Consider the following 15919-nt stretch of genomic DNA (forward strand, 5'->3'; position numbering starts at 1 on the left):
CAAAATCAGGACTTCTATCCTCGGGGGGTGGGAGGGGGAGCAATATCACCCCCGAAGACGTGAAGTCACAGAAGTGGCCGAGAAGAGATTTCTGGAGGGCAGTAGCAGAATCGAGGAACAGATTTATAAGTGATCAGCCTTTCTCCAAGTGGTTCTGGTCCGCAGGGGTGACACTAGAGTCCCTAAAACATCAATTACATAAAACATATGAGATCCACATCCCACTCTCTTCTGCGCGATCCAATAGATAGAAGCTCTGGTGAAGTACTTCGTGGCGACGACCGGGTTCCCGATATTCGGCTACCGAAGTCTAGTCTTAGCGAGTCTGTGCTATTTCCGATAACCTCCTCCTCCTCCCACTCGATAGGTCACGATATTCCTTTGTTTAACTGCCGACCCATTTCCCACAATGTTTCGGACAGGAAGATGATTTCTCACATCGAACACAAGGGAGTCGAGATCACTTAATCAACTGCACTATTTTTTCCATTAATGAAATATATTTCTTAAGATCTACTTCGTAGTAACTGAGTGCTCTGCAGTGTAGCACTGCACCCACTAAAATATCTGCAGTGATCAGTTTACAACGACTAGTCTCTTCTCTGAACATATTATGCAAGTTCATTTGAACACAAGGACAAAATAAAACTTCAAATCAGGTCAGTCTTCATTCCACAGCCAATTAAAAAATACACAATATATATATATATATATATATATATATATATATATATATATATATATATATATATATATATATATATATATATATATATGACGTAATCGGAGTAGGAAACACAGGAGTCTTAGTCTTGAGTTTATTCCTGACTAGTTTCGCAGGTAGTTTTTTTCAAATAGCATACCTAGGAAACTAGTCAGGAATAAACTCAAGACTAAGACTCCTGTGTTTCCTACTCCGCTTACGTCAACCTGTCAGAATGTCTCAACATATATATATATATATATATATATATATGTATACACATATATATATCTATATATACATATGTATATATGTATATATATAATAAAATATGACACCGAGGAAAAAAAATTACATCAATAGCGTTATAAGTTTCAATATTTAACAATAAACACACCCTCTTCTGGTATGGACACCAATCTTGGCAATAACTCGTTACTTAAAAGCATGTTACAATATAAGCTGCTTTGTTGGCGTGACTTGCACCCGTATCTCCGGTAGCCATGTTTGGTAGCAGCCGGAGAGCTCATGGGGTTTGTCTGTACTATAAAATAACATTGGTCTACGCAACTTGAATTTTGCTAATCAACTGAACAAGCGGTTATTTTGGTTTGCACTGATTTCTTGATTGTAAAGTATTTGTAGAATATTTTTATTTGTTAGGTGCTCGCATATTTTTTTTCAATTTACCATGTGTTCGCAGAATTTTATTTTGAAATATGTTCGATTTTTTTTTTCAAATTGCAATGTACTCGCAATTTTTTAATTTGAAATGTGTCCGTAGATTTCTTTTTTAATTTACAGTGTTCACACACGTTAATTTACAATGTGTTCGTAGATTATATTTACAACCTGTTCCCAATTTTCATTTGCACTGTGTTCGCAGTTTTTGATTATCAATGTATTTGTATATGTACTCGTCACGGCCAGTACCTACGAGTCACACAGGACAAGGTGAGGGTGACCTACGCCAGGAGGCGCTGAGTAGCCGCGGCCGAAAGTCACCTATGCGCTTGGACCGTTAAAGCAGGTAACAAACAGTCGCTACTGGAAGTCGGTGAGAACTGCGGGATTCGAACTCAGCACGCTTCCGAAGGCGCCACCAGCGAACCACACAGGGCAGCAGCTCCACGTATTTAAGAGTCCCCCGTGTGGTGTCCGTGACATGCCGGGTCTTCGTAACACTCGTCCTTGCTGCTGGCTTCGGAATTCTGAGGCTCGACAGGCTCTCCCCAGTAATCGAAGACCTGGAGGTCGCTACGCGCCGAGGCCAGCTTCTGGAGAATATTGTCGTCCACCGAATTGCACTGCTCGAGGTCGAGGATGATGAGGCGGGGCAGAGACGTGGGCACCTTCAGGAGGGACTCCCCAGTGATTCGCACAACGCCCACCAAGTCCAAGACGCACAGGAGAGAACAGTTATCTACCACGTGGGAGATGCCTTCATCCGTCACCTCCCAACACCAGTGAAGAACCAGGTGTGTCAGAAGCGGGCAACCGCTTGCAATGGATTCTAAAGTGTCGTTCTCGATCTGCAGACATTCTCCGAGGTTGAGGTGCGTCAGGCCTTTCATCTTATTCCCTCTGAACAAAGAGGCCAGGCCTGCAGAGGTCAGCTTGGTTCCCTTCCTGAGCTTCAGGCTGCTCAGGTTTCGAAGGGAAGCCACGCCCTTAAGCCCGTTGTCCGTCATTTCAATGCAGAAGGTGATTCCAAGCTCCTTCAGCTTGGAACAAAACCCCAAGGACACGTAGGCCACATCCGTCAAGTTCTCCCCGTCCAGGATTAGATTGGTCAGCGTCTGACATCGGTGTTTCGTCAGCTGGAGCACCCCCTCGTCGCGTATGTCTGTAATGCCGTCGATGTTCAAGTACTCGAGATGAACACACTCCTGAGCAATCTTCACCAGACCGATATCATCCAACCACAAGCAGTGGGACAAGTTGAGGTGCCGCAGTTGCTTGAAGCCCGAGAGGATCCTGCAACTCACGCAGTCGTACATCTTCGTGCCCTCAACGTTGAAGAACCTAAGGTCCTTGCAGTTGTCCACTAACTCCCTGAGCACATTCTCTGTCAAGCCGTCACAGAACTTGATACTCAGGTACTGGAGCCTTTTGCAGCTCTCGGCTACCTGCAGCAACACTTCCTTCCCGTCCTCTCGACTTTGGATGTCCAAGCTGACGAGAAACGTGGACTTTCTCACGAGGTCCAGGACCTTGTTACTAGGGACTCGCCGCTGGTAAGGAAACACGAGCGAAGTCCAGAGGGCAGCGTCTTGGGCCAGGCTGTGCCACGACCGGCACACTGGTGCGATGCTTAAACAAAGATCAGGGACAGTAAAGAATGAGAATATGTACAGAAGGATCTCCCTGGGCAACTGGTGGATGTAACAAACATTTTCTTCTTGATCTTTTTCCTTTTTGGAAACACCTTCGGCATCGGCGTCGCCCTTCCCCGCCACGACCTCTTTGTATTCTAAATAAATGTCCTTTTGCAAGCACCACGCGTCTGAAAAGTTCTGATTACTGTACTTTAGGTCACTGACGGAGTCTGACGCGATGTCGAGACGGCACTGTTTCCTGTACCTATTCCAGAACCACGCGTCGTCATGGAGGGCCACTTCGCCAAGGACCACGTCCCACTTTTCCAGGAGCTCGGCGTCAGGAGTCTGACGCTGTGTGGACAGACTGTACTCGTGGCTATGGCCGGGGAGTCTGAGGTTACCCCCGGCAGCGCCTTCTACCGGATCATCGCTCGGCTTTTCCTCGGTGTCCGGGACCTTGCCCTCCATGTCTTTACCCACAGGGCCACACTCCGTCATCACGTTAAACTTGTAGGCACATTGTCACTCTCAAGTCCTCGGGCGATTTGCATCGAGGTATTGCACGTAAGAAGCACTCTTTCCACCAAGTAAACGCGAGGCTCCATGGGATTATTCAAAGTGTGCGGACACTTGCTTCGCCACCGAGGCAATCATGCTGCGGCCACGTGGCATTCAGCTCCTCCTCTGTCGAAGTCCACCACCGGGTGGCACCGGGTGCCAGGCACTGCTGATGATGGAGGTTGTGACGCTGGGTTCGGACCAGGGGAGGCTGGAGCCACAACATGGGGCTATTGGAAGAAGACCAGAGGCAACGGCGGGGGTTTCAGTCAGTCGAGACCTCGGCTAGTAGCCACTCCACACTCATGAAAGAGAAGGTAAACGATCATTTAGAATACAGTAAGTACTGTTTGTTTGTTTTTCTAATGGTGGGGCGGTCATTTCTAAAGTCTGTTCCCGGGGGTTCTGGGACAACTGTGCGAGTAATTAACCTCTTTACTAGAATTTTCAAAGACATCTATCCAAGTGCTTAGCACATTAACGTTACCGCTATTAAATAAAACGACATTTGTATGCCTCACAGCAATTGTACAAACTATTCATTCATCCTATCAATGGATTACAAATGGATGGCACTGGCAAAGCATACCGATGGAGACCTTTCGGTCTATAACGAGATCAGATACAGAAGAATAAATGTAAAAAATAATAAATGCAAATGTTCAGATTGATAATTAAACAACCAAACATATTAACTAGTTGATAGCATATTGCTAAGGTGTTTGCTCAACCATGTGTGTGGGATTCACCATGGTCTGGATCACGTGTTGGACTTGGACTCGTGATCGACAGCTATTTTCCTCCCGGAAGAGAGCTCAGAGCTCATTTGACCGATCTATGGGTAATGCTGTGACCTTACACAAACGAGAGAGAGAGAGAGAGAGAGAGAGAGAGAGAGAGAGAGAGAGAGAGAGAGAGAGAGAGAGAGAGAGAGAGAGGGGGGGGGTAGGTCCTCGTTCACTGCCAGACATCAACCCTTCCATCACTCCATTTGTGAACTGGGTAACCGCGTAGGACCTCCTCGAGGAACCTGACTCTGAGAGATCGGGAGGAGGACCTCGTGGTCCCAAGATCAGGACCTTCGCGAACGAAACTCTTGCTGATGGGGATCGAGACGAGGCGGAGAACCAGGGCCCCGTGAGTCTCGAGGTCTAGACTGAAAGAAGAGGAGAATGACGAAGAGGAAGAGGAGGAGAAAGATGAGGATGAGGAACAGGAGGAAAAGCTCTTCTCGTTGTGGTTTGGATTTGGGAAGGCCCAAGAGCCCAAAGCCCAGAGACTACAATAGATTCTGAACCGACAGAAGAGAACAAGCAGAAAGTGTCTTGTAGACTCCGACGGACAGTCAGGGAAAAAAAAAAGGACACAAAGCCAGAAGGACTCTGGCAGATTCCGACAGGCAGATACGAACTACAGATTACGACAGAGATAGGCGTACTGAACAAAGAGATGATAGCGTCGAGGGGTCATGCCAGTAGATGATGGCAGGGTAGATAAAAGATAACGGCGGATATGGAGATCAATTCCTTCCATGACGGGTAGTTCCTTTCCTTTTCCAGTCTACCTGCCGCCGCCTGGCCATTCTATTTGTCCACGTAGGAAAAAAAAAAAATAGTTTATGTCGACGAACGCCCTCCGTACCTGGTGTTACTTTTACTGCCACCAGTCGATTTTATTCGTTTCCGTGATACCCCTTATGTAACCCAACGGGAGTAACAGTATTGTGGATTTCTTGGGGTTAAACTTTGACTACAGTACCTTTTCCAAGTTCTAGACTACACAGTTCTTCATGAAATAGTAGGTGCGTGTACGACACAGACTATTATATTAATTGGTAACTTTATCATATAGTTTGACGTTGGATGAAAAAAATAATACAAAATAAAATACAACTGGTGTCTTCTAACCAAACGAATGCATGACCTATCAGGCCCAAGCCTTGGCTGATATAAAAATATATACCCAAACAAATACATGAATACATAGAGAGAGAGAGAGAGAGAGAGAGAGAGAGAGAGAGAGAGAGAGAGAGAGAGAGAGAGAGAGAAATTGTCATAGTGGAAGAGAAAACAAAGAAGAATGCATGATTGTAATTCTATCGCAGCAAAGAGCAAGTGGAGTCGTAGTAGAACTACGCTAATCCTCTGTCGGTGACAATAACCCGCGCTTCTTTTATCCTTTGGGAAAACCTGGCACCCGACAAAGTCTCGCAGTCACACAGACGGGCGACTCTGATTCGCACGGGCGTCACCCAAGTCGTAGCCTACGTGTTGACATGAACACAGGCCCGCCCATTCATGCCGCATATGAAGCAGGAGGCAGAGAGGGTGACCAAGAGTGGAGAGGAGGAGGAGGAGGAGGAAGAAGAGGAGGAGGAGGAGGAAGAGGGGGAGGAGGAGTGGTAAGGAGGGGGTGCGGGGGAGGATTGTGGGCGGGAAGGCGTGTCCCGCCCGCCCGCAGAGTGGCACTGTCATTGGCGGCCCTTCAAGAGACGGAAGGCAGAAGAGCTTCGCACGCAAACGGCGCAGACAAACAGAAGCGCAAACAAAGGATAGAATACACACAAGGACAAGCACTTGCGCGCACACGCATACCCATATACATAAACAATAAATATATACTGTATGATGTGTGTGAGGTCACAGCATTACCAATAGATCGGACCATATATGAGGTCTCAGCTCTCATATGGAATGGTATTAGCTGTCGATCACAATTCTAACGCGTGATCCAAGACCGTGGTGAATCACACGGACGCACGCACACACACATTATATATATATATATATATATATATATATATATATATATATATATATATATACACACACACACACACGAGTGGAAAGGGTGGTGAGGTAAAGGCCAAAAAACCGTAGGAGTTTTATTGTCATGTCAAAATCGGTGTTGACAACACGACAAAAGAAATCCTTCATAAATATCATTCCCAAGACAAACCCCATGATAAACCCCAAATAAAACACCAGATAAACATATTCTATCAAAACACTTACACAGAGGCGTACAAGAAAGATGAAAAAGCAATCAGAGCTATAATAAAGAGAAATTGCCACCCGTGAAGAAGGTTGATTAATTAAAAGTCATCATATATTACAAAAATCCCAAAACATCTTCACTGGTCATGAAGAACAACTTGTTCAAACGACCAATGTAATTTATGAATTTACTTGTCCAGAGGAAGACTTTGCACTTTCAGCCAGTTATATTGGTCATAACCAATGCACGTTAGGTAGATGATTAACATTTTTCAACAAACAGGGGCGATAAAGGAATATCTAACATTGTATTCACTAGGGAATTAATATCAAAGCATACCAAAATTATAGGCCACCATAACAACTCCAGAAAACTCCAACTTTTAGAGGCCACGTACCGTATTTTCCGGCTTAAAATGCGCATCGGGTTATAATGCGCACCCATGCACTTCGTTATCTCAGTACACAGATAGCGCGCACCGACGTATAACGCGCATGCCCGATCGCCATCTAGCGAGAGAATCGAGAACCATGTTGTGCGTTGGTCCCTTATTACTTTGTAGCTTAAATAGTTTGTAGGAAATATGATCTAAAAATGTTTATTTATAGTAAAATATACAGAAAAATTTCGGGATTTTTACTGAAAATGTTCATTTTATATCTTGAGGAAATAATTCGTCTTTACCATTTTTTATTTAATACTGAATCAAACTACAGACTGTTTCGTTTTAGCTTTGAACCTGCAATGACAGTGGTGAAATAGGACAGTCATCGAGGTGACGTTTAGTTAATATAACTCCCGAAAGAGGGTGTTGTAGTCAGGTGTTTGACACGAGTTTATGAACGGCCGCAACGGAATTTGTACCATACCTAAAGTGAAGCAACAAAGCCAACATAAAAATTCAAACTAGGATGCTGTGAACAAGGGCAAATATCATGAATATTGATCATGTTTCATGGTATTTAGGCCTATTTAAACATGAAAAATAAGATTCGATAGATACCTACCTATACCAAATATTTATATACGGTAGCCCATGCTGGCGTATTCTTTCATGTCACCATGGGTGTTCTTGTTCTCACGTAACGTCACGGAAAAGTGTGCTGTCCCGACTTTGTGACAGCCAACATCGTCACGTTGTTGTGAAAAAAATTACACACACAGCCGCAGAATTTTTATCGTAGGCCGTAGATAATGCGCACCACCGGATAACGCGCACCCCCAATTTTTAGGCCCTTCCAACGGAAAAAAGTCGCGCACTATACGCCGGAAAATACGGTACATTAGAGAAAAAGCCCCCTCCATCAATTTGCAATGCGACCTAACGTCAAGTACAGTTAAAGAATGCACTCCTTCGCCTCCCCCTTAGCACAACCCTCCCCATTCCCCCTTCACCTCCTCTTTCCCCACCACACAACCCCTCTCATGTGTGTATATATATTATATATATTTGTATTATATATTTATATTATATATATACATATATATATATATTATATATATACATATATTATATATATATATTTGTATTATATATTTATATTATATATATACATATATATATATATATATATATTATATATACATATATATATTATATATATGTATATATATATTATATATTTATATTATATATATATACATGTATATATATATACATATATGTATATATATATATATATACATATGTATATATATATATATATATATATACATATATGTATATATATATATTACATATATTATATACAGTATATATATATTATATATTTATTAATTATATATATTTATATATAATATATATATATATTATATATGTATATATATATATATATATATACAATAGAAGCCCGATTTAACGAATCTCAATTTAGCGGTAGCTCAAATTAGCGAACTGCAAATAGCAATAACGAAAATGCTCAACTTATATATATTGTGATGATGTGATTGCATGAGGTGGAATGGGCGGGTGGATGGGGGGTGAGGTAGTATGTGTGAGCAAAATTTGACGCAGCCCGAAGGCATTTCTCCCCGTCCTCTCATTTTATGCAAAAGGGGGGGACGATGAGGGGGGTCGCCGATTTAATGAAGCGGCCTTGCTGTGGATGTGCTGTGTCTTGCGACACTGCTTCTGACCCAGGGCAGTGGACAAGGTGCAGGGATGACCCGTCATTCAGGAGGTGCTAAGATAAGAGTGAGGGTGGAGGGGTGTGGAGTGTATTCAGGGATGGAATGGGTGGGAATGATTTTATGTCTTTTTCTTTTTGGCTACCCCCCTTGTAAGGGGGAAAAAAGCCTTGGTATATGTATGATGTATTATTATATATATATTATATATGTATCATATATATATATATATATATATATATATATACACACACACATATATACAATTTTGTATACATTTAAGACCAGCTGGTGCATAGCTATGCCAATCAATTAATTATCAATGCGGTTGGCAGAGCAGTTGGGCCAACAACATATTATCTAAAATACCTTTTACTTAAGCTTGGCGATTTTTTTTTCTGACCTTTGCTCAAGAGATGTTTTACATTTGATTCATTTCAAGGAATTAAAATTTTCTATAACAATAATGAATTATAATAATGATAATGATAATATAAATATGATAATAGTAGTAATAATAATAATAATAATAATAATAATAATAACGATGAATACAATATACAGTACACAACATGCGCACACAGTTATATATCGGACAAAATGTAGCAGTACATTTGTAAATCATAAAAACGAAGAACCCACAGTCGTAATAAAAGGAAACTTAGAAGAACGTATAACTTCTATATTTCGGCTAATAGCTATAGCCCTCTTTAGGAAGTACTTTCCCGAAGAGGGCTATAGCTATTAGCCGAAATATAGAAGTTATACGTTCTTCTAAGTTTCTTTGTATTCCGACTGTGGGTTCTTCGTGTTTACAGTTATATATATATATATATATATATATATATATATATATATATATATATATATATATATATTATATATATATATATATATATATATATATATATATATATATATATATACATACATCATACTTTCATAAAGACTACCATGTCTAGCAAATTCATCAATTGCCTAGAATATACATAATCCACCGACATCGCAATCCTTTTTCTGGCTTTCGCCAGTGGATTCTATTAAACACCCGTTGTTGCCATTCAAAGGTCACTATCATGTGGTACCTGGTATCATACCATGTTATCTCATGGGAGGAAAGATAAGGAAGATACCTTGGCTGGCACTACCTGACCTGACCTGACCTGAATACTTTGAGGTCACCTGAAGGAGCCCCAAGGGAGATGAATGACATCTTGTATAAAGGGGGGTCCGTTTTTTCAGACTGAAGTCCTCATCACAAAACCCAAACCCACCTGAAAAAAGGTCACAGGCTGTCTTCGATGCAGATCCGAAATCAAGCCCTGTTCATGGTATGGAGTCTCATTAAGACCGTACGCCGTTAATGCCCACCTTGGGCAAGGTATATATATATATATATATATATATATATATATATATATATATATATATATATGTGTGTGTGTGTATGTGTGTGTGCGCGCGCGCGCGCGTGTGCGTGAGGTCACAGTATTACCCATACATCGGGCGATGCCTTTAGCATGAGGGTAATGAGTCGATCACGAACCCAGCATGTGATAGAAGACCAGAGTGAATCACACACACACACACACACACACACACACACACACACACACACACACAGGCACCGCCGTCCCAATATCATTGACAAGTTCCAGTGTGTAGCCATTCTGACTGCAAGTGGCTCTTGTTCAAGGGCTCCTCCTCCTCCTATCGCGGGGGGCGGGGGAGGGGGAGCGATACGCCCGTCGTTAATTCACCGGCAGGAGTGGTGAATCACGGGTTACGGCCGTGACGTCACCCGTCACGTACATACTAGATGGCGGCACCGGAGCCGAGCACAGTGCCACGACGCCGGGCCATGGATGGCACTCCCCCTCTCTCACCCAACTGCGAGAGAGAGAGAGAGAGAGAGAGAGAGAGAGAGAGAGAGAGAGAGAGAGAGAGAGAGAGAGAGAGAGAGAGAGAGGAAGAGGATTATTGGATTCATATTACCATTTTTTTTTTCTCGTGTCGTGATTTCCTCATTTCTCTATTATTTCTATTTATTTCCGTTTCAGAACCTCGACGGTGTGTGTGTGGGCGGGGAGCTGACGCCCTCTCATCCCTGCAATAAAATCTTTGGCGATCACCATAAGAAAGGCAGCAAAGTGGGGTCCGTTTTCCAGACTGAAGTCCTCATCACAAAACCCCTGGCCAGGTTTGTGTTCCCCGAGCTGAATAGAATCGTCTACCATTCGTGCGTGAATTGAATACAGACCAGACACACAACAATCTTGACTTGTATTTTTTTTATATAAAAAATAAATATATTCTAATCTATAAGGATACTTTTTGTCTTTTTCCCCCATTAACGAAAAATAGGGTTTGTTTTTTCTTTCTTTATGAATACACTCAATTGTTTATAACAACTCGTTTTTTTTTCTATCTACATTTATTATACAAAAGGAAATTATCTGAAGTTAACAAGAGAATCACGCGAGAGATTAATAATCCTAAAACTTTCTTAAGAAGCAAACCCTGGCGGTCAACCAACACGATGAAAAGGTGGCAATATCATAGCTACGTGACAGACTGAAGACATTTCTCCACTTGTTTACCTCTATGACTCCTCCACGTCCTCTCGCCGCGAAAATGTCCCCCAGGAAAAGAAGCGCTGGTTATTTCAGACGCAAGACCCATTTCGTCAAAATCAAATTCCTGGCTTCCACAGCGGCGTCCCCGGGGCTGAATGAAATGCCCAGTTAGTTAGCCTGACTAAACTCCGCAAACGCCGTCGCTGTTCTGGAGGAACCCGGACACAAACACGCAAGAGATGTCGCCGAAGTCCGCGCCGCTGCCGCCGCCGCCCTCCACCAAGGTTCTCCTGTTGCTGTGTGTCTATTAGCGAGGGACGCGCCTCAGACATTCCGCTACTTGAGCTCGTCAACGAAAGTGCACTCCGAGTGGTGGTGCGGTGGGAGATGATCAGGGATAGTGTGTGGGGGAAGGCTCAATCCCACGCTAACATGGATCCCTGCATATCTTGAGTAACCACATTTACTCCTTTACCAAAGTCTACATACAAGTTTTAGTCTGTCTACCGACATATGATTTTATTCAGTTCAAGGGAGGAACCTAATGTTTTGTGCCCGTGGTGAACATTAGATATTTCGTTTTACATATTTGAATTATTTTAACCAATCAAAATTCCGTGTACGAACGACAGGCACCTCCGGTAAGCTCATTTTCTTTTGTTCCCCATAAAATACCTCATTCGTCTGAAACAAAAGCTCTCTTCACTAGATAATCTGATTTCCATTTTGATTTTATTCAGCAAATAAGGTGTTAAGTTTATACTAGAGGTTCAAATTTCATCAAACTTTACCACCAATCATCAGCTAAAAGACATGACGTCACAACGTCTCCATCTGGAAGCTTCTACATGCTCTGAATGGCGCCAAGAGTAATATCGATTAAAGGAAAACAAATACAATATCTGCGGTTCATTTGTCAGCAGGACATCTCCAAGGTCGGAGATATTCTGGTAGGAGTGTCAAATTATTACTATACCAGTGATATGCAACACAAGGTCAAATGACTGTTGACGTTTAAGTATTTGAAGAATGTAAAATTATGCATTACAAACGAAATCGAGAAATATGTAATCGCTCATCAGCAATAAATTTGTGCAATACTTTTTTTTTTTTTGTAATTTCCTTCTATCGCGCATATTTTAATCATACTGAGATTTATTGATAAATATTGTAAAGACGTATTTAATATAGTAAAACAAATTTCCTCAATCTTGCAAAAGTTGCCATTTCCCCCCAAATCCAAATGGCAAATATGGGTTTACGATAATTTTTTCCTTAAATAATAAATAAATAAATAAATAAAAGAATAAAAAACCACTCTCTACTATTAGAAAGTACAAAATTACCTGCTTTTCTAGTTAAATTTCTCTGCTTTACTGAGTTACCTGTAAAATCTACAAATGAAGTTAGTAAAGTTCTACTTTCTAGTGGCAGAAAGCGTTCGCCAGGGTTGCGTAAGCCCGCGCATCTGCAGAGCACCTGGCGCATAGTGACACACCCTTACATATTTCATTAAGGCGAACGATAGACTATTTCATTCAGCTGGGGATGAGGGTGGGTGAGGGTAGGTGTTACTGTACACTAGCCCTCGTCGCTCTGGCGAAGCTTTATTATTATTATTATTATTATATTATATAATATACATATATATATATATATATATACATATATATATGTACACACATTATTATTATTTCTTTTTTTAAGTGCCCGACGATTCTTTTCGGTTGGAGGTCGGGGCGAGGGAACGTGCCCCCCTTGTGCTCGCCAACGCTTGTTCACTAAACTTGACGGATTTCCAGAGAATGAAAACTATTTAAATCGATAGTGTAACAATACCAACGAAAGTCATACATTCAAATAAAAACAAAATAGAAGACCCTGATATACAACGAAATATGAACAAACTGGAAACCAACCCATCTGGCAACATTGGCAAAGGAACTTGTGTGCATGAATTGTAGACAGTCACATGGAGTGATGTATTTATGCATGCATGATGCTTGCTGCCGTGGGCGGCTAATGCGTGACTACAAAATCATGCAACGTGTCTGCAGGTGTCGTGCAATTTATTTTTTATCTTTATCTATCGATGTTAATATTAACCTTATTCATAAGTTTATCATCTATTATTCATATTTATCATTTATATCATACGTTTCAATGTGGATGATGTCAATGTATTCTATTCGTCAAAATGGGGCCCCAAGATGTAGAAATTTATTGTTTCAAATCAGACCTTTAAGTGAATAAAATCGTCAGATGAAAAACAAAACCAATTCACTGCTGAGACGGGGGGGTTTCCTTCAGCCGAATAAAATCGATTGGCGACCGTTAGAATAATATATAAGAGCTATTAGTTATAAAGTTAATCGTGGTTGGTCCAAAGGCTGCTTCTCGCCAATTGATGCGAGTTCGTTCGAGTAGAAACGACTTCGGTTACAATCTTCTGCTTTTCGAATATCCAAATTTCAAATCACTTTTGCGCCATATCCTCAGAAAGTGAATGGCAAACTACGAGAAAATAAACCTTTACAAAAGATAGACATAATGTTGAAATATTCTAAGGATGGTTTAGAACACTGTAGCTAAAGTTTTCTTCAAGCTATTCAAACTTACAACGACTGGCGACAATCGACCCATTGTGAAGCGGCCTCTTGCCCAGTTGTTTTCGACCCAATACAATCTCAGGACGACAGGCAGAAAGACGCGCACTCGCTTGTCATGGGCATTGGAGAAGTCAGGGACACATCCACTGGCCAAAACAGCGGTGTGCCTTTATCTATCTATACACCAAAGGCTTCTTCCCCCTTATAAAGAAGGTACCCAAGTCAAAGGCACTCCCACCTATTCCACTCCCATCCAGCACCCTTGTGGATGAAATGTGCCTTTACACACATCCTTCAACCCTGGGATCAAGTTCTTGCACAAAGGGCCCTGGGATCCAGCCCTTGCACAAGGGACCTGGGATGAAGAGGCAGTTTTGAACGCCGATGACGTCACGGCATGAACTGCTTGCAAGACCTTATCCACAACAACAACCTTGCTAGACCGGAACATGTAGGCCACCGTGGCAAAGGCACACAGGCTGTATCGTCCCCTCGGTGGGTAGGCCGGTGGCCCTGCAGTTGTTTACTAATCACGCTGCCATGCAAATGAACCAACAGATGACAGGTGGTGATGGTCTTGCATGATGGACATCAGAAAGAATCGTCTCCCCACCACCCATCTTCCAAACCCAGCAAGACTCTCCATCTAGAGGTGCCCTAATGGACTGGCAATCGGTCCCTGAACCGGGAAGTTCTCTGTCAGCTTCAGTTGTCTTTCCTCAACCGGCAACGGCTCCCTCCCACCCCGAACCCACACTAATACATCGCACACAAGTCCGAAGTTTATTCCCAGAGAGGGAGACCGTTGCCATCCACTGTGGGGTTGCGGGTTTCCAGTGAGAGTTGTTAACAATTATCATTCAATAATAAAATAACGACAAAAACTACTTTTCTTTATTCTACATCTAGAATGAAATGAGTATTATTTCTCTCCGTCACACGTAACTGAACAAGTTCCAGAAAAAAAAATTATTTACCTATTTGTATTAATCTCGTCAACCCCAGTGTTGCTCCTTGACACACGTGACTTCTGCAAAAGAATGAACAAATAAATAAATGAAATGAATAAACTAATTAACAATTAAATAAATGCATAGCGACGGAGAAACAGAGAAAAACAAATGCGTTACCAGTGTTGTGCAGCGACTAATTCGTTAATCAATGTCAAATTCCACCCCTCGTCGTTTTCCAATATTTCTTGAGCAACATGAAGAAACATTCAGAGCCACAACCTCCTGAACGATGGTAATGTGACACGAACTGCTGCAGAAAAGGACAAAGTGCTAGCTAGCTGTCCAAGGTACTATCAATGTGCCTTATCACCATGAGACTGCTGTACTCGTTGAGTAGTGTCCGACCTGATTATTCCACTGTGCGTACGTTGGGCGGTTTACAATTAACGACCGTATGCTACGAAGGAATACGGGTGATAATGCAACTGTCAAGTTCTATGACGTCATGTCAGTCACATGCGAACGACTATGTTCAAAAGAGGGAATTCACGCAGACACTTTATCACTCAAGTGTCGTAGTACAGAAATAACACTTATTTATCTGTGGTGTACTTATACTACATCCCCGACGTTTTATTCTGGTAATGTCAGTAAATTTCATTTAGCCGAGAGGATTTTGTCCCAAACCTGCCTCCTACAGCGGTTGCAAGCTTGGCGTTTTACAGAAGAATAGCTGTCGGGTGCGTCACCAAGGACAATTAATAGACACCTTATTTTATAGGGATTTAAAAATGAACAACCAATTTATGTTTTTTAGAAACTCATTCATTTCTAGGTTTATGGCACTTTTATGTGAAGAAGCGCCGGAATGTGGTACAAGTTTCAAGATCTATCTGGATAAACGCCAAAGCATGGTACTGTAAATGCTTGTCAATTGGTTATTTTGTTTGCTTGTTCGTTATATTTGTATTGCTGTTTGCTGCTGATCTATTTTCTCTGCTTCCGTTGTCAAATGTTACCTCGATGGAAATGCGCTAAAATTAAACACTTTTTCGCCTTCGATTCCAGATTTCAA

General features: G+C 41.9%; 1 protein-coding gene across 2 annotated transcripts in view; it reads right to left on the reverse strand.

The window, feature by feature from the left end:
- Positions 1-1546: 1546 nt before the first annotated feature.
- The window catches only part of LOC143020856 (F-box and leucine-rich repeat protein 13-like), a 71343-nt gene continuing 56970 nt past the window's right edge, over positions 1547-15919 (reverse strand). The window contains exons 2-3 of one of the 2 annotated variants that reach the window (XM_076177698.1): positions 14869-14921; positions 1547-3884 (exon numbers count right to left, since the gene is read on the reverse strand). In XM_076177698.1, coding sequence (XP_076033813.1) covers positions 1840-3522 — 1683 coding nt within the window. In that variant the 5' untranslated portion in view covers positions 3523-3884; positions 14869-14921 and the 3' untranslated portion in view covers positions 1547-1839. The remainder of the gene's footprint in view (positions 3885-14868; positions 14922-15919) is intronic. The other variant, XM_076177699.1, reaches the window with a different exon arrangement.

Source organism: Oratosquilla oratoria, chromosome 41 (assembly GCF_046742065.1).
Source record: "Oratosquilla oratoria isolate Oo_2021 chromosome 41, ASM4674206v1, whole genome shotgun sequence".
In the NCBI taxonomy this organism is placed as follows: domain Eukaryota; kingdom Metazoa; phylum Arthropoda; class Malacostraca; order Stomatopoda; family Squillidae; genus Oratosquilla; species Oratosquilla oratoria.